Genomic DNA, 19,065 nt, shown 5'->3' with positions numbered 1-19,065 from the left:
TCAACTCTCACAAACTGAGGCTTGGAATATCTTTATTAAGGTCACATTAAAGAAAATATTTCATACAAAACACCAGGGAAAATCACTTTAAAAATTCTAAATAATCAAAACCAAGTTTGGAGGTAGTCACACAGCTTCTACCATAGACAAGACAGCTTCAGGGTGTCTGTAGAGAGACAGGTAGGCCGTAGGCTACAGGTGCAGCACCAATGAGGTACTTGAGTCGAGGGGCCTGGCGGGCTTGGCTGGCATAGTAGAGAAAGGGAGCCCCTGGGCCTGCTCCCAGCCAGCCCTGCAGCAAAGCCTCTGTGTAACGGTCAATGTCACGGTCAGTCACATCCCAGAGATTACCTAGAAACAAGGGGCTTGGGAGAAAGAGTGAAGAAATACAAAGTAAGGACTCTGTAACAAGAAACTTTGGAAAACATTATTGGTGTTGAGTGAGTAGAGGCTTGAACAACGAGGAGCTCCCCTGGCTTAGAGGTACAGGGGAGCCCGAGAGAGGAGGAACACTGACCATGGGGGCCAGAGGTTTAGTGCCCCGAGGGCAGGTCTCATCTGTTGGTCTTACCAGCCAGCCATGATGTACTTGAGCACGATACCAGCTCCCTCCAGGTTCCCATGCACGGCGAGGGCTGCACTGCTGCAGCCGAACAGCAAGGCCACCGCCCGGCAGCTCAGCCGCAGGACAGCCTGCCCGTCAAGGAAGCGGGCACCGGCTCCATGCCCTGCATAGCTAAGGCAGAAGAAGTGAGACAACACTCAACACCTGCTTCCAGAGGCTCTGAATTGCCCAATCAACCATAATACATGGTCCCCTCCCAACTTCCCTGCCCCAAACACTCACATATATAAATCACGCTCTGTCAGGGCAGCCTGCACCTGATCGAGGCTTGGCACTTCCCCAATCACTCCTTTCCAGCCAGTTTCACTGCAGGAAGAAGCTGGGAAGTCAGTACCTGGCAGACGACGATGTAGCAGAAGGAGGGAGCAGCTGACAGCAATGAGAAGCAGCCACTGACTCTGGAGCAAAAGCACTCACAGTCGCCCTTACTTATGTGAGGGAGCCTCTGCCCTTCCCCACCCTACTATACCCCTTCATCACCTGACCTGCTAAAACTGGCTCGAAATCTCTCCTCTGTGCTTGACAGGTTACTGTGAGGGTTTAGTACATAGAAGGCATTCTGTGGATCAACACCTTGGCTCAGCACTGATGAGGCTCCAGCCTGAGGGACAAGCACTGACAATTAGGTTCTTAGTCCAGGAAGCCCAGCCCCATCATACTCTAAGCCCTTTCCATAACCGACCCATTGTTCCTCCCCTCCTGTCTCCCATGGTGCTAGCCTTCTTTCCTTAGGCTTTACCCAACAGCCAGTCACTCAGGCCCGTGTCCTGTTGCCCACCTCTTTAGTGACTGTGTAGCTGAGCAGGAAGCGGAAGGAGGGCAGCCTGGTGACCGGCCGTGCTCGGAGGATGGGAGTGCTTTCCCACGGCAGCTTTTGCAGATCCTGGAAAAAAGCACTCCATGGTCACCGTCAACGCCACACAAACCCAAATGTCTGAAGGGACCTAGAGGAGACCCCATGCTCATTACTCTTGGGACACCGTTCGTGCCCCAGCTCTTTACCTTGTCTAACACCAATACAAGATGTTGACTTCGAGGGGCCTCCTGGCTCTGAACCCGTCCTACTGCCTCGCTCAGGAGCACTTGGGCTCGGTCGGGCTGGGCTGGGCACAGCCCACATGCCAAGGCCTGAACATCCTGGCTGGTGAGGATTCTGGCCCCACTAAGGATGACCTACAGGAGAACAGTAGTTAGAGGGTGCGGGTGCCATACTCCACCACTATGGCTGGTGGGAAAGAAGTATTTTCCCCTTCATTTCCTGAACTCACCTTCAGGAGAGTGGTGTCAGGATATTCGCAGCCACATTCCCGCAGCAACTCCTGTAGTTGGGAGGCCTCCTGGGCAAGGCCGGGGTCAGCACTGCATGGCAGCAGAAGGCCCCTCCAGCAGCCCAGCACCTGTTCCTCCAGGGCGGTGATGAGTGCCTAGGGCAGGGACCGAGCTCTCAGTTAGACAGAAAATGTTTTACAAATCAGGGAATTCTATTACTCTTAGATGTCTATAACATCTTTTCCTTTCCTGAGACACTCAAAGGTTGGAGATGTCACTATGTTGTTGACAAATAAGAACAGTGGACAACGGGTCTACATCCTTCAGGCTGTTTTTTGTTTTGTTTCTTTTCTTTTGTTGAGATAGGGTCCTCCCTATGTAGCTCTGGGTATTTTAGAATTCACTAAATATACCAGGCTAGCCTCGAACTACGGTCTCCTAGGACTAAAGGTGCACCACACCTAGTCTTTTCTTTTGAGAGAGGACCTCAGGCTGACCTGAACCTGGCAGCAATCCTCCTTTCTCAGCTCCCAGGGTTGGGACTGCAGGCTTGTCTCACTGCACTCACATCTTCAGTATTTATTTTATTTATTTTTTATTTTTTTATTTTTTTGGGTTTTTTGGGACAGGGTTTCTCTGTATAGCCCTGGCTGTCCCGGAACTCACTCTGTAGACCAGGCTGGCCTCGAACTCAGAAATCCGCCTGCCTCTGCCTTCCGAGTGCTAGGATTAAAGGCGTGCGCCACCACGCCTGGCTCGTCAGTATTTATTTGTTGAAATACAATTTTATATTTCCCAGGCTAGCTTTAAATTCCCTATGTACCCAAAAGTCATTTTGAAGCTGGGTGGGCATGGTGGCACTTGCCTTTAACCCTAGGAGAGGCAGAGGCAGGCAGATCTCTGAGTTCAAGGCCAGCCTGGTATACAGAGTGAGTTCAGGACAGCAAGTAATACACAAAGAAACCCTGTCTCAAAACAAACGAAACCAAAACCAAGACTTTGAACTTCTGGTCCTCCTGCTGCCATTTCCTAAGTGCTAAGATTACTAGCTGGTATAAGCACACAGGATTTTTTGCTGTTCTGGGAATCAAACTAAACACAGGGGTTCCTACATTCTAAGCTAATACTCTTCCAACTAAGCTATATTCCTGCCTTGTCATCATAGAGGAAGGAGGGAGAGGGAGGGACAGATGGAGGGAGGGACGGATGGAGGGAGGGGAGAAGGGAGGGAGGAAACGAACCCAGGCTGGCCTCAAACTTGCTATGTAGCTAATGATGTCCCCAAGTCCCACTGTCCTGCCTCTGCCTGCCGAGTGTGGGGATTGAAGAAGAGGGCTACCACACATCAGAGTATCTTTAAGCATTCCAGTGCCATACCTCCTTTTAAGTCTGGAGCTCTTCTTTAAAAGTCCCCCTCATATGATATAACTTGTTTTATTTACTTTGTATTTATGAGACAAGGTCTTACTTTGTGGCCTGGAACTCACGATAGCCCAGGCTGTCTTTGAACCTGAGATAATCCTCTTGCCCCAGCCTCAAGAGTACCGGTATTACTGGTGTAAGCAACCATGCCCAGATCATAACTGTATCTAACAAAGAATGGATGCGAAGTAGCTCAACACTGACCCGGACCGACCTCTGCTCAGGAGGTACTGCCCCCTACCCTCTGAGCCTTTCTGTGGCAGGACTCAGCCTCTCACCCCAGGAGCACACACCTCCATCCTTTGGTCCAGTGCCAGCCGGCCCGTCCACCATACTCGCTTCTCAGTACAGCTGCTGTTTTCTTTCTGGTCCTTCTGGATGGCATCAAACTCTTTCAGCACTGCGCTTAGAGGGAGCTTTGGGAGGAGAAGATGTTGTGAGTTTGTCTCCCCTGGGATCCTCACCTCCCATCCCTTACCACAGAATCTGGAACACTAGTCCTTGGTACAGGAACCCTACCTTATTTTGGGCAGTGGGGATCTTCACAGTAATTGGGGGGTTGTCCTTTTCCAGGCGGGTCAGTAAGAGAGTGTTGCTCAAGGTTCCAGGCTGGAGGGTGGCCAGAGCCAACACACAGACAGTCACCCCTGCCAGACAGAGAAGACACACCCAGAGTCATGTAAACTGTCAGGAGGTACCTGCAGCCTTGTCTTCTGCAGTGTCTTCCCTGGACAATGGAGCAACAGCTAAGCTCTTTCTGCTGCAGCTCCCAACTGACAGGCAGCTGGTACTTCTGGGGGCCCCTCTCAGCAATGAACAAAGGCCTCCACTCAGAGTAAAATGCTCACACCACCCCTTTCCACACCACGAGAGTCCAGACATTTCCACACACACTGAAGAAAGAACAATTCTGAACTGAGAAACAAATGCTAATATATAAAAAGGCGTGACTAACGAGAGAGGTAGTGGTTCACGCCTAAAAATCTCAGCATCCAGAAGGTGGCCTACACACAAAGATCCGGTCTCAGAAAAAAGGAAAAGATGACAAAGGGCACAAGGCCAGGTAAACTAAGCAATATCTTAAGCTCATCTACTCAGCCCTTCAACTAAATGTATACAAGACAGGATACAGGCAAAAGCAGATACTATACCACTAGGGATCAGAGCCAGGCGCTCCTGGAAACTCTCCTTCTCTGCCTGGGGGAAGCAGCCAGATCCCAAATCCTTGAAGGAAAAGAGGCTCTGGATACGGGCCAGTGGGACACCTCCGGGCCTCTCCTTCAGGTCCAGCCTCTGCAGATGCTCTGCCAGTTCAGGTGATTCTTGCTGCTTCTGGGCCTTGCTATAGACAACACAAGAATGAGTCTGGCTCCTTCCAGGCAGTTTACCCATTTTACCCAGCAGGCGGCAAGCCCTCACCTGAGCTGTCGGTGCAAGTGGGTGAGCAGCTGGTGACGGCAAGTGATGGAGACAGACTCAGCAACAAGGAACGCAGTGGCATAGGGATCCCGGTGGCCCAGACACAGGGCCAAGAAGCGGCAGAGGTGGGCATAGAGCCCACTTGGAGGGCAGTGACTAACACCACGGAAAGCAATGCTCAATGAGTCAGAGATGGAATCCAGGGTAGAAAGATCTAGAAAGAAGTCAGATTATTGCTAAGATGGGCATCTTGCTTCTTTTTTTTTTTTTTTTTTAATGGTTTTTCGAGACAGGGTTTCTCTGTGTAGCCCTGGCTGTTCTGGAACTCACTCTGTAGACCAGGCTGGCCTGGAACTCAGAAATTCGCCAGCCTCTGCCTCGAGTGCTGGGATTAACGGCGTGAGCTACCACACCCGGCGCATCCTGCTTCTTAATTACTAGGAACTTCCAGGGAGTCCCAGCCCCACCTTCCATGAAGAGCAGCTGCTGCGTCCAAGGGACTGAGCCAGGACATCTCCTCACTGCTTCACTGTGCCCTGTCCTCCCCAAAGACCCAAGTGCAGGCAGACTAAGTCTCTTACATAAAATGCAGACTCCAAGTGGGCTCAGAGACTGCTGGATCTAGACAGTTTGGGAGATACAGGGATGGCTTAGCCTGCAATCCCAGTACTTTTAGAAACTGAGGATCAATATTCCCAAATTCTGGGCCAGCTGGGGCCACAGTGACACCATGCCTCAAAAATTAGAGGAAAGGGGCTGGAGAGATGGCTCAGCGGGTAAGAGCACTGACTGCTCTTCCAGAGGTCCTGAGTTCAAATCCCAGCAACCACATGGTGGCTCACAACCATCCGTAATGAGATCTGGCGCCCTCTTCTGGTGCGTCTGAAGACAGCCACAGTGTACTTACATATAATAAGTAAATAAATCTTTAAAAAAAAAAGTGTGCCTCCTGAAAAAGGATAGAAAAATAAGAGAGCTGGCTCAGCCCTCTGGGTAATCTAAGCTCAGTAGTCCGCATACTCACCAACGGGTGCAGGAACTGAGAAGGGTGGGAGCCAAGGACTAGGGTCACTATTGGCCTCCGTGTCTGAGTACAAGACAGGTCTCTCTGCCTTGCTGGAGTCCCGTCTCAAGACCTCACACTCTCCTACAGGTAGACCAGTGTCTGCAGCTGCCGCCTTCTCACCTGGGGAGACACCACTGCTTTTCATGCTTCCTCCCCAGAGGTAGCAAAGGGTTTTCCTTCTGAGCACTGGTACTGTTATTTCTTAAGTTTTGGTCCCAGGGGCACCCAACAAAGACTTCAGAACACGTGCCTTCTGCTTCTGGCCCTTGAAGTCCTACCTGAGGTCGAGTCTTCCCCATCAGAACCCCTGAGAATCTCGAAGCTTTTTTCCAGATGGTTATCCACTGGCTCCTCTTCAGGGATACTTCTCATGATCTCGGGTCCCAGGCTGGCCCAGACACAGAGGGGTGCTTTGGAACTCTCTTCTTCACAATTTCTTGAAGCCACCTTCCTGGCCCTCCGAGTCCTCCCACTGACACTGGAATGTCCAGGGGTACTATCTATAGCAGCCACTGCATCTGCCTTTAAGCTAGGTCCCTTCCTAGTTTGGCCCCGGGTACGGGAAGCAGTCCCTCGCCTCTTAGGTTCCTCTACAAGTTGTGTTTCAGCTGAGGCAAGGTCTTCCAGGTCACTGTCATCACTGAAGATCACCTGTGACAGAAGGAAAGGGAGAAACAAAGGCCATGAGACTCTCAACAACAGGTTCAAACAGCAGGTGGCACTATGGAGGCACTGGCAGGCCTCTGATGAGGTCAGAACTGACTTCCCACAGCACTTGCCACTCAAAAGCCCATGGTTAAGTCTCAGTTCAACAACAGAAGATGGAGAGGAAGGACAACAGAGGGACAGACCCACAACTGAGAGGGAGCAGGGTGCGGTGTGCTGCAGACAGATGACCCTCCTCTTGGCTGGGAGCTCATCGACAAGGCCCATGCTCTGTACAAAGCCATCCTCATGTCACAATCCTTACCTTGAGGCGAGTCTGGGCCCGCCTGTGGACCCTGGGAGCCAAGGGAACCTGGAGCTTGCTCTTGGTGGGGTGGACTTCTTCAAATATGGTGAAAGGGACACGAGGGCCAGCTTGCCTAGCCCGGCCTGGAGGCTTAGGGGTACAAGGTGGCCCTTCCTCTTCCAGACCTTTCTGAGAGCTGTTATGGAGGGGTGGGGGAACAGAGGCTATCCGCCGGCGCCCCCGTCCAGAGCATTTTTGTCTCCGAATCTTAGCAGGCTCTAAGACTGGCAGACTTTTTATTAATGGTGGCTGCCAGCCCCAGGAGCTTGCAAAGAGTTCGGAAGTACAGCAGCTGAAGTGGGCCAGCTTTGCAAGGGCCTGAACCAAGAGCAGGTGGGCTCTCCAGATCTCCAAGCTCTGTATCCGTGTTGCCACAAACTTCAGCCCCAACGCCAGGACCTTCTCCAGGCTCTTTTCAGATGTCTGATTCAGGAACTCCAATGCCAAGTGTGTGTACACTTGAGCCATGATCTCATCAAAGAGGCTGGGAACACAAGAGGGGGTTGTTCTATGATTCATAGAAGCTTGGAGACTCTGTGTGAAGCGCTTGGTGGCTGCAGGGCAACGCATCAGCACAGCTTGCAGCAGATCCAGACCCTGAGCTTTGTGACCGGTGGCCAGCCTCACTCCGGCAGTGACCAGCACCCAGCGCAGACAGACTGCTGAGAGGGCAGGGCTGGCACACAGCAAGCAGTCACAGCTGGGCAAGTGAGACAGGAAGCCAGGGTTGGGTGGCGGCTTGGTTTTCAGGACTGGGGAAGAGTTTACAGAGGACTGGATGGGACCAGGTTCGTTGAGCACAGTGTCCACCAGCTCAAGGGCAGGACCTTTCAGGAAGGGCTCCTCCTCTGACAGGGGTGGGAAACAGGGGCCTTGAGCCTTATGCTTCCCTTTCTGCGTGTGCACCTTCTTCACTGAGTCTGGATTCTGGGTCACCACACCAAACTCTAGGGAGAGGACAGATCACAAGTTACAACACTGAGAAATGGTCTCAAGAGCTCTACCTACCTCAGGGCTCAACCCCACAACTGTATGCACTATTTACTTACAAATTATTCAGAGTACCTATGTAACATAAAAAAAAAGAAAAAAAAATAACAAAACCCTAGTGTTTTCTTCCCACTCAACAAGGGATCAACAGTCCAGTCCACACCCCACTCCTATACCTCAAAGCTGTGTTCCTACCTGGGTTAGAGAAGGTACACACAAGGTGACACAGGTAAGAATATGGACAAGCTGGGCATCGGTGGCACATAATACCTTTAATCTCCAGCCCACAAATAATCCTTTTTTAAAAAAATTAGTGTGTGTGGACACGATCGTGCCACACATACATGTAGGAGTTAAGAGAATAGCTTTTAAAGAGCTTTCTTCATCCCACTACATGGCTCAAGATGTCAGGCTTAATGGTGCTGAGCCATCTTGTCAGCCCTAAAATAGTTAATTTGTTTGGTTGTTTTTTGAGTCAGGGTCTCCTTACAAGGCTTTGGCTGGCCTGGAACTCATAGAGATCTGCCTCCAGAATCATGGAATAGAAGACATGTGCCACCACACTGGGGAGACAGAGACAGATGTGGTTATCTCCATGAGTTTAAAGCTCATGGTTTAAAGCTCACTAGCTGGTTTAACTAGTGAGTTCAGGCCAGCCAGGACTACTCAGAAAGACCTTGTTTCAAAAGAAAGAAAGAGGCCAAAGTCATCATAGTAGCAGCATGAAAAGTCAGCCTGTGCAGATTTGCTCTGCAGGGGGTGGGGCACTGGGGGCTTGGGGGGGTGGGGGAGGAGGACGATGACACAGACAGTAATGGTCGGGCTGAAGTCAGTATTGTGTAGAACCAGAAACCTGTCTGACTAGAATGCATTCAAACATATATTGTACATATATTGTAACATGCTGTAATATGAACTCTCCCCACCAAGTTTGGGAGAGAACTTGGTAGCTTACCTGTGGGAGACTCGAGCAAGAAGAGAACCTGCTGCAAGTCTGATTGACAGAGGTCAATGTCACCCCGGGCCAGCTCCAGCTCACCCTTCAGTACAAGGAACAGGGCACACCTTGTGAGGAGGGGATGAGAACCAGTCAGTGGACTACCGTTTACCTCGAAGTCTCTCCTTACCCTTTCCCAGGCCCAGGCCACCACATCTTTCTTGGAGTCCATAAACTGACTTACAGCCTCTCTGGTAGAAACATTCTATAGCAACAGTTCCCAACCTTCCTAATGCTGCAACCCTTTAACACAGAGCCTCATGTTGTGGTGACCCCAACCATAAAGTTATTTTCATTGCTACTTCATAACTGTAGTTTTGCTACTGCTATGAATCATAATTTAGATATCTAACATGCAGGATATCTGGTATGCTACCCCTATGAAAAGGGTCGTTCAAGCCCACATTGGGGTCTGGACCCACAGTTTGAGAAGTGTTGCTCTAACAGTCTCATCCCAAATCACACTTCAGGCAATCCCAACCGCACTCCTTACCAAGCGCCATGAGGACAAACGCTTAAGCAAAGGCAGAGAGTATACTAGTTGTCCTTTACAGATTTACCAGGCATATGAGCTTCTAACCTTGATTATCTCAGCATTTCCTGCTTAGCCTTCTCCCACCAATCTCTCTAAATATAACATGGAGTTTTTATAATCACTGGGGAATCCACACTCAAAAGCACATGGCAGGAGCCAGCACTGGCATCCTCGTACTCACTGTCGAGGTATCTGCAGCTTGGTAGTAAGTTTTAAGGCCTCCAAGCAAAAGGCCTTGGCCTCACTCACGTTCCCCAGGCGGCCCAGGCGGCCGACCAGCCTCTCCGAGCAGGTCAGCACCTCTGTGAGGACCTGCCATTTTTGCACCAGATTCTCACCTGTGGTGAATGAAAGACAAGACGTCAATGTGGAGCCACAGTCAGATTCACTGGAGACACAACAGCCATCGCACCTAGTGTGTGCAACCCCACAGGGACCTGCTCTCCTCCTGACTCACCATAGTCCAGAAAGGGCGACTCGGTGGCTGCTTTCTGAATAGAGAGCACATCACTTCCCATGAGCAGGATGATGATGCTTCTGAGGAGCTTGTGAGCATCGATCAGCGCCGTCTCCGGAGTCTGCCAGCCTGGTGTGGGAGAGGTGGGCAGAGACGATTACAACAGCAAGCCTAGACCTTCAACTAAGATAGCAAACACAAGGCACTCTCTTCCTTCTGCACCGTGGGTAGACAGAACTAATTGACCACAGAGCTCTTTCCCTCTGCGATCCCTTTTAGTCTAACATTCCAAGCAGCTGCTGGCCAAGGGATTACAGGGAGCAGCTGAGGTGAAACCGTTTGCTGCCACAGGTACAGGCGGGTTCTAGGTAGGCGGCTTGACAAGCTCGACAGCACGGGCAGATAGCTGCAAAGAAAAACCGGCACGGGAAATCATGACCAGCACCCAAGAAAGCCAGCAGCCCCTTTCTCTCACCTTGATCCCAGAGCTGCTCACGCAGGGCACTTGAGAGGAGGTTGGGCGAGAGACTGAGGTAAAAAGCCAGAACTTGCAGGGCCTGGACACGTAGCAAGTACCAAGCCTTAGATGACTTCTGGAGGGCAGGATCCCGAAGGACAGAAAGCAACAAAGAAACGCCTTCAGTTACCTGGGAAGAAAGAAAGAAGTCACATAAGCTATAGATGACCCTAGAGGTCTGGGGTGCAAATCTCTGCCTTCAAGAATGAAAAACAAGCCAGGCATGGAGGTGCACACCTCTAATCCAAGCACTCGGGAGGCAGAGGCAGGCAGATTTCTGAGTTCAAGGACAGCCTGGTCTACAAAGTGAGTTTCAGGACAACCAGGGCTATACAGAGAAACCCTGTCTTGAAAAACAAAACAAAACAAAAACCCAAACAAACAAAAAGAACGGAAAAACAACAACCCCTAAAAAAACCCTAGAATTTGGGGCTGGAGAGATGGCTCAACAGTTAAAGAGCACTGACTGCTCTTCCAGAGGTCCTGAGTTCAAATCCCAGCAACCACATGGTGGCTCCCAACCATCAGTAATGAGATCTGACGCCCTCTTCTGGTATGTCTGAAGACAGCTACAGTGTACTTAGATATAATACATCTTTAAGCCGGAGTGAGCAGGGTCAACCAGAGAGAACAGAGAGCCTGAATTCAAATCCCCAGCAACCGTAACCATCAGCACATTTACAGTGCACTCATACATACATATACATAAAGTAAATAAATAATAAAAAAGAAAGAAATGTATAAAAAACTAGAGCTTGATCAGAAGAGATGATCAAGGCTCACAGCTGATTTGGAGCAAAACTGAGATCTTTTGGAACCTATTGGATTTTCCTAGACCACTGCCTCCTCTCACCCAAACCACTGTTTCCTCTTTTTGAGATAGTCATCCCAGGCTGACTTCAAAGTCAAGTTCCTCCAGCCTCAGTCTCAGAATTACAGAAATGGCTACCACATCAGCCTGTGCCCTCCCCCCCCAGCTTCTAACCCCCTTTTATGTATTCTGCCAATGCAGAAACTGGCAAAGAAAGAAATTAATATCTCTACTACTAGGTGAGGAAATTTCTACTGCTATTCATGGTCCTGAACATTCTGCCTAGATGTGGGAAAATCTCAGAGCATAGATAAATATCATGAAGATCCCAAAAAACGTCCTGAGGTGGAGAGCCTTGGAAAGTTCAAGTGAGAGGAGAGAGAGTAGTTCAGTGGCAAGGCAGCTGAGCAACTTGCAGGAGACCTGCTAGTCCACAGCACCACAGAACAACAAAACAACAGAACAAAAGGGGTCGGGAAGAGGGGATAGATCGCCATGCAAACACCAAGCTTGAAAGCAGCCTTTTGGTTTCAATCACCAGGATCCAGATAAACACAAGCTGGGCACGGCCACCCTTCCTAAGGGTGAGACCCTTCAATACAGTTCCTCATGTTGTGGTGACCCCCAGCCAAAAATTGTTTTTGTTGCTACTTCATAACTGCTACTGTTATGAATTGTAAATATCTGTGTTTTTCAATAGTCAGGATAGCCCTGTGAAAGAGAGGGTCCTTCAAGCCCCAAAAGGGGTTGTGACCATAGGTTTCGAATCGGGCAAGCCTTGGGCCCGCTCTGGGCTCAATCATGGGAATCACCTTCTGGCAAGCCCAGCAGAGCTGGCTTCCGAGCAGAGCACAGGTCAGGGACAGCAGCTGGCACATGTCACTTGTCTGGTCCAGGCTCCTCAGGCTTGACTCTGCCTCTTCCAGATACAACTAGAAGCAGACAGATGACACCACCACATGCTAGTTAAGACTCTTCAAATTAAAACGGAGTGAAGCATTTGCAAGCAAGGCACTGAATACTGTATCATCTCAAATATTATAATCTGCAAAAGCTATTCATTTGATGCTTAAAATACTTTCAGCTCACTACCACACCAGAAAACAAAAACAAACAAAGGACAATAGAGAAACACCCTCAGCCACCTGGGAGAGGCAACAGTCAGAGGAGAGGCACATAAAGATCTCTGGTGCACATCTCTGCCTTTAGGAATGAGATGAAAACCTAGGCAGTGATGGGGCATGCCTTTGATCCCAGCACTTGGGAGGCAGAGGCTGAGTGTGAGGCCAGCCTGGTCTACAGAGTGAGTTCCAGGACAGCCAGTACTCATACAGAGAAACGCTGTCTCGAAAACAAACAAAGGGCTGGTGAGATGACTCAGTGGGTAAGAGCACCCGATTGCTCTTCCGAAGGTCCAGAGTTCAAATCCCAGCAACCACATGGTGGCTCACAACCATCCGTAATGAGATCTGGCGCCCTCTTCTGGAGTATCTGAAGACAGCTACAGTGTACTTACATATGACAAANAAAAAAATCTTTAAAAAAAAAAAAAAAAAAGAAAACAAACAAAAACAAACCCCAGAGACGGAGAGGTACACTCTGGGATGAGGGATTAAAACAACTACAGACAGGGGGCACATACAGGAAATGAAGAGTATAAGGGGTACACTCTGGCTTAGGTTCACAGAAGGAAGTGGCAGGAAAAAGACTGAACCAAAAGATGGTGACGAGGCTAGGGAGATGGCTCAATAGTTAAGGTCAGTTTCCTGGCACTCACACTGGGTAGTTAATAACTGCCTACAATTCCAGTTCCAAAGGATCCAGTACCTTTCTGACCTCCACGGGTCCTGCATACATGTGGTACACATATGGACAAGTAGGCACACACATGTAAATAAATATATGATGTTGGCGTGTAAAGTGAGTACATTCACGAAAAGAATAATTTTTTATTAAAAATGTTTTATAAAGTCAGAGTAGTTTCAGGTTGTCAGAGAAGCCGTGGAGTCTTTTAGGAGGGAAGGAAGCGATCAGATCTGTGCTGACTGCGATGAAATACAAGAGAAGGACTGGGGGCCGGGCGTGGTGGCGCACGCCTTTAATCCCAGCACTTGGAAAGCAGAGGCAGGCGGATTTCTGAGTTCAAGGCCAGCCTGGTCTACAAAGTGAGTTCCAGGACAGCCAGGGCTATACAGACAAACCCTGTCTCGAAAAACCAAAAAAAAAAGAAAGAAGGCCTGGGCTTGAGCATAGTGGCAAAGCTCTTATCCAGTCAGTGTGCCTGAAGCCCTGGGTTCAACCACTACCGATGCCAAGAAAGAAAAGGGGTGGGGGAGACACTGAGAGCCAACAGTGTGACAAGCGGCACACAGGTAATAGGGCATCAACTAAGTCAAGAGGGACAGGTGGGAAAAGAGGTTTGAGCTGCAGAACTCAATGGCCAGGAAAGAAGCTCCAGTTCCCAGGGCCGCCTCCAGAATTCCTCCTGCACTACAGCCAGATCTTCTCAAGGAAAGGGGCCTTTAAAGCTACTGGCCCTGAGGCCTCGGACTCAACAAACCAGCACTCACCTGCGCATAGCTGGGACAGCCAAGGTTCAAGAGTAGCTGGGTAAGCTGGCAGGAAGAGCTGGTTGCCTTTGCGTGGTCCTGCAGTCTCTTAGATACAATCTGCAGGAGCAGGAGGGTCTCCAGAGCCTGCAAGGGCTGGTCAGCCAAGAGCAACATGTTGACTCTATTCCTGTGAGAGCCTGAATGTCCCCCAGCCCCCAGGCTTCTGAAACCTGGGACCTCGGGGTGTTCATACATTCCCAGAACTCTATCGACCACCCTCAACCTGACACACTTTTGGCCTTGGGGACAGGGTGTCATGTGACCCAAACTGGCCTCACCGGAACTTGCTATGTAGTTGGAACTGGCGCTGAGTTGGGGGTGGGGTGTACAGGCCTTTAGTCCTAGCACTTGGGAGGCAGAAGCAGGAGGATCTCCATGAGGTTACAGCTACCTTGGTCTACAGAGGGAGCTCCAGGACATGCAAGGCTACACAGAGAAAACCTGTCTTGAAAAAAAAAAAAAAAAAAAAAAAACCCAGACCCTCTCAAGCCACCATCCCACAGACAGATCACATAACGCAGTCTGTAAAGGACTTGATACAGTTGGTTAAAAGATGCACCAAACCCGACAGGAAAGAATTCCAGGGATCGCCATGGCACCAGCATTAGGATTTGAGACCATGGGATTCACTGGCTTCTCTGTGAAATGGATCCATGTCCCTGTAACACTGTGGGTGGCTGCGTCCTTTCTCCCCTGGGAACTAGTGAGCAAATGACGGTGTGACAAGATCAAGGGGACAGCTGCCGCCTGGGCACTGTGCTCTTCTTCCCTTCCCTCTTCCTCCGAGGGTTTTCTTTTTTATTTTTTTAATTTGTAAAAATAATTTCAAGATAAACATTTTTTTAAAAAAAGAAAACAACAGTATAAATAAAATAAATAAATAAAAAAACAGAAAAAATGGCCTCGAACCTGCCTCTACTGCTTAAATGCAAGACCACAGGCCCTTCTGTTTCAAAAACAGCCACAGTGGCATGCATCCCAATACTGAGGAAGCAAAGGTAGGACCATAGCCGTAAGTTTGAGGCCAGTCTGGACTACATAGCCAGACCCTATCTTAAAAAAATATTAATTACAAAATAACAATTTTGTAATTAAAGGTGGTAACACCTTTAATGTCAGCTTTCAGGAGGCAGGCAGGTAGATCTGAGTTTAAGGTCAGCTGGATCTACACTGAAGTTCCAGGCAAGCCAGAGACACATAGCAAGACCCGGTCCTAAATAGGGAAAGCAGTTCAGTTACTAGACTACTGTTTGCCTAGAGTGTACAGAAGTCCTGGATTTGATCCCCAGGACCACACAAACTAAAGACCTCGATGCTACTCACCACTGGAAAATGGGTATGCACTGGAAGCCAGCACCTTGCCGACAGTTCCCATGCGCCCGCATATGAATTCTCATAGTGATCCTAATCTCAATTGCATGGAGCAGGAAACTAAGACTCATTCACAGAGGTCCCATAACTTATCTAAGTTCTTGTAAGTGCTCATGTGGTCCACCCAAGACTCAAATCTAAGTCTGAGCTAGTGTTTCAGCCTCCTTATGCTGGACTTTTCAAACCGTATCTAAATAAACTGTGTTTTAACCTTTTATGGTAACTGGGGTTTAACCCAAACCCTGAACATGCTCAGCAGGTGCTCTACTATACTGAGCTACCTCCACAGCCCTCTCTGAATTTTGGAAAGAGTGCCATTATGATTAAGGCTTAAAGTCAAACCTACACTGTCCTGGCCTGCCCAGGCAGCTGGGATCGCACGTGCAGCCACCAAATCCACCTTGCATTCTGAATATTGTTCTGAATATTGTATGGGTAAGAAGAGCATGAGGGAGTCTTTGCAGCCCCTTAAAGTTATACATAAAAATACAAAGTTGGCAGACTGGCAAGACAGCTCAGCAGAAAAAGGCACCTGTCACTTAGCTTCATAACCTAAGTTAGATCCCTGGAACCACAGGGGAATAAAGAACTGACCCCCACAGCTGTCCCCAGACTGACTAGTAATCCCAGTATTGGGGAGGCAGAGGCAGGTGAGTTCCAGGCCAGTCTGGTCTACATAGCAAGTTCTAGAACAGCCAGGGATTAAAGAAATGGACCAGTATAGCCTGGAACATCTAGTCATTCTTTTTTTTTCCCTTTTGGTTTTTCGAGACAGGGTTTCTCTGTGTAGCCCTGGCTGTCCTGGAACTCACTCTGTAGACCAGGCTGGCCTCAAACTCAGAAATCCGCCTGCCTCTGCCTCCCGAGTGCTGGGATTAAAGGCGTGCGCCACCACGCCCGGCACATCTAGTCATTCTTAAGGTTAACATTGGAGTTTTCCATTTACACAAAACATCTTCCATGCATCACTGTGTTAATGTTATCAATGCCATTAGATAAAACTGCTCCCCACCTCTTTGTGACACTGGGGACTGAATCCAGGACTTTGCATTACTGGCCAAGTACTCAACCACTGAGTTACAGATTTGCTTCCCACCCCCATCTTAAAAAGAGGATATCACCATATAATGCAAGCTGGCCTGCAACTCATAATTCCCCTTCCTCAGCCTCCCAAGTGCTAGCATTGCAAGCGTACAGCACCACACCCAGCAGAGTCCATACTCAGGCCACTCGGCTTCTCTGCATGTACACAGGTCAAAGGTGAGGGTGCTTGGGTTCTAGTTTAACCCTGTGGCAGAACCATCTTATCCAGCCATCCCATTACCTTTGCCACCAACTGATAGATGGCTGCTAGGATTTGCAGGGAGGCTGCAGTCTGCTGGAGACACCGCACAGCTGGGGCTCGCCCCTTGGTGAGCACTTCTTTCCACAGAGTCAGGGCCTGGTCCAGGCATTTGGACTGAGCTGTAAATCAGAAGAAGGTGACCACTTTCTCCACCTGGCCATCTCCATACCATGCCGTGCCTTTGTGCCTGCCTTCTTCCTCACTGCCCCACATCCCCAGCACAAGCCCAGCCTGTGGCACACTGGTGGCATTTGTTATGTATGCGCTCAGGAAGCCTCCAAGATGCCTGTGCCACACACGCGGCTAACTGCCCTCACCTGCATCAGCAGCCAGATTGAAGGCAATGCTACTATACAGAAAACGATCTTCCTGCAGTTTATCTTCATAGTTCAGATCATTGACTTCAAATTCCTCCAAGTTACTAGGGGCCTGGGCTCTCCGATCCCGCTCAATACCCTGGTTGGGAAAGAAGAGAGATTGAAACAAAACCCAGGACTGGTACCAGCTTGGTGGGAGCAGCCCGGCTGGACTCACTTCCACATACTTCCTGCATCTTGGCCTCTAAGGTACAGATGTAAAGCCATAACAAGGCCTGTGCTTTATCATCCAGAAGTCGATCCTGCTCCTGGGCCTCAGGACTCACGGATTCCAGAAGCTGCAGGGCTTCCTGGACAGCATCCAAGGCAGAGCTGTAGAAAGATACACTTAAGTGGGGTGTAGCTGGCCTTTGCTACTTTGTGGGTTCTTTTTTCCCCACCTTTATGATCCTGGTTTCTCCCCTGTCACTACATAGGAGAGAAAGGATAGAGGGGAGGGAGGGAAGGAGGAAGAGAAAGAGAGACTAAGATATTTCTGAACCTGATTTCTTCTGGTTTCTTCTTTGAGCACCACTACTAACAAACTGCCACAACCCCCCAAATGACCAACAAGCACCAGCCCCACCTCTCGGGGCCCTAGCATTTAAACAGCCTGTGAAAAGTTCCCAAAATTCTGAAAGGCATACAATTGCAGAAACTGTCTGCAGCTGGCAAATCCATGCCTCTGCAGAACACGAGGCCAATCATAGTCAGCTGCTGCGCACAGTCCGTGTTTTTAAAGAAATGTGCTTACAATGAAGGGAGCACTCGGCAACAGAGTGGGACTAATCCCCGTATCAGTAACACTGGGACAAGCAGTCAGAGGCCTCCTCAGTCCTCCCTCCTCACCAGTTGGTCTGCTGGGTAAAGTTGTGGTAGCACAGCACTTGGGCCAGTTCCACCAGGTAGGTAGCTCGTGCCCAGGCTCCAGCTGCTGTCTCTTCAGGGCTCAGTTCAAGCAGATCACAGATGACGTTGAAGCGCTCCTGCCCAGTGTCAGCCCGTACTGCCTTGTAGGCCCGCAGCTCCTCCCTGAGAAGCAGAGACTGTGTCTCTGGGTCCCAGCAGCTTAGGCTGTCTCGCAGAGTCCTGGAGGGCAGATCAGCACCAGGGTGAAGACCTTGAAGACAGTCTGCATCTTACTAGGGAGCCTCGGCCCACCTTAGTTTGGCATTCGCTGTGCATCTAATTGTGTAATCAGGTCATGTGGCTCCTCTAATGTAGGGAGCTCTGTGAGGAATCACATCCAAACCTTTACCACGGCCTATAAACCTTGTGTAGCCTGGCTTCTAACCCTTCTACTGGCAGGTTCTCAAACCAGTTTCCATTCCCGAGTTTGTTTCCACCCCAGCACCTTTGTATTCTGTGATTAGTTCTTTAAGGCGTTTAATGATGGGTTTCTCCACATCTTCAGGCCTTACATACATCACTTCTCAAAAAAAAAAAAAAAGACTTGCCTAAATGACCACCACCTAAAGTTTAACCCCGTTAGCAGGTCATGGATGTTCTGTCTTCATGAAAAATACATACAATGCACTTGGTGGTATTTCTCCAAGTAGAACAAAAACCAAACAAAACAAGAACACTGCTTATGACCACGATGTGCCCTATACCCAGACACAGGTACTCAATGCATAACTGATGAAGAAATCACTCTCAAAATAAGGACTGAGGAGGTCGGGCCTAGCAGCACATGCCTTTAATTCCAGCACTAGGAAGGCAGAGGCAGAAGGATCTCAAGGCCAGCCTGGTCTATACAGCAAGGCCAGGACTACAAAGACTGTGTCAGGTTAAGTGTCATGGGCAGAAATGATGGTCCTCCACCCCTCCAACTCACTGTAGTTGTAGCTCCTTGTCTCCTGCCCTGGATGCATCCATTTTGACTCGAACCCAGAAAGAGACTGGCTCGACCATGTGTTCCAGACTGTAGGGTTTCAGAGCTGCCAGCCATAAGGTCACCATCTTGCAGCCCTGGGCCTGTTTACCCAGTTTCTTCAAACTCTCCACATGTAGCCTGAAGCACCTATGTAGCTGATCAGAGACAGGAGAAAGCTGGGACATGGAGCCACTGATGTGCACAGCACAGCGAGCAAGCAGTCAGTGAACAAATGGAGGAGAGATAGCACGTGGCCCTCCTGCCTCTCAATACTCCCTGAGAACTAGGCTTCTGGTACCCTCCAATTCTGGAGTTCCTCCAAGGTCAACATCCACAAGCTGAAGGACCTGTTCCACCTCCTGTGATTCTTTTTTTTTTTTTTTTT

At 49.5% G+C, this 19,065-nt stretch overlaps 1 protein-coding gene across 4 annotated transcripts in view; it reads right to left on the bottom strand.

Annotated features, from left to right (window-relative positions):
• Nucleotides 1-15: 15 nt before the first annotated feature.
• The window catches only part of Espl1 (extra spindle pole bodies like 1, separase), a 27,062-nt gene continuing 8,012 nt past the window's right edge, over nt 16-19,065 (bottom strand). For 2 of the 4 annotated variants that reach the window (XM_021183400.2, XM_021183401.2), the window contains exons 7-31: nt 18,642-18,835; nt 17,654-17,893; nt 16,993-17,137; nt 16,766-16,904; nt 16,428-16,567; nt 13,691-13,825; nt 11,933-12,052; nt 10,268-10,439; nt 9,793-9,921; nt 9,517-9,673; nt 8,759-8,868; nt 6,772-7,760; nt 6,080-6,452; nt 5,760-5,921; nt 4,736-4,949; nt 4,468-4,658; nt 3,836-3,963; nt 3,610-3,732; nt 1,894-2,049; nt 1,628-1,798; nt 1,404-1,508; nt 1,111-1,226; nt 848-931; nt 572-736; nt 25-365 (exon numbers count right to left, since the gene is read on the bottom strand). In XM_021183400.2, the coding sequence (XP_021039059.1) occupies nt 158-365; nt 572-736; nt 848-931; nt 1,111-1,226; nt 1,404-1,508; nt 1,628-1,798; nt 1,894-2,049; nt 3,610-3,732; nt 3,836-3,963; nt 4,468-4,658; nt 4,736-4,949; nt 5,760-5,921; nt 6,080-6,452; nt 6,772-7,760; nt 8,759-8,868; nt 9,517-9,673; nt 9,793-9,921; nt 10,268-10,439; nt 11,933-12,052; nt 13,691-13,825; nt 16,428-16,567; nt 16,766-16,904; nt 16,993-17,137; nt 17,654-17,893; nt 18,642-18,835 (4,866 nt within the window). In that variant the 3' untranslated portion in view covers nt 25-157. Of the gene's footprint in view, nt 366-571; nt 737-847; nt 932-1,110; nt 1,227-1,403; nt 1,509-1,627; nt 1,799-1,893; nt 2,050-3,609; nt 3,733-3,835; nt 3,964-4,467; nt 4,659-4,735; nt 4,950-5,759; nt 5,922-6,079; nt 6,453-6,771; nt 7,761-8,758; nt 8,869-9,516; nt 9,674-9,792; nt 9,922-10,267; nt 10,440-11,932; nt 12,053-13,690; nt 13,826-16,427; nt 16,568-16,765; nt 16,905-16,992; nt 17,138-17,653; nt 17,894-18,641; nt 18,836-19,065 lie in introns of all 4 variants that reach the window. The other 2 variants (XM_021183398.1, XM_021183399.2) reach the window with 2 other exon arrangements.

This window comes from Mus caroli, chromosome 15, assembly GCF_900094665.2.
Source record: "Mus caroli chromosome 15, CAROLI_EIJ_v1.1, whole genome shotgun sequence".
Lineage (NCBI taxonomy): Eukaryota > Metazoa > Chordata > Mammalia > Rodentia > Muridae > Mus > Mus caroli.
This window is presented reverse-complemented; position numbering and strand designations above follow the sequence as displayed.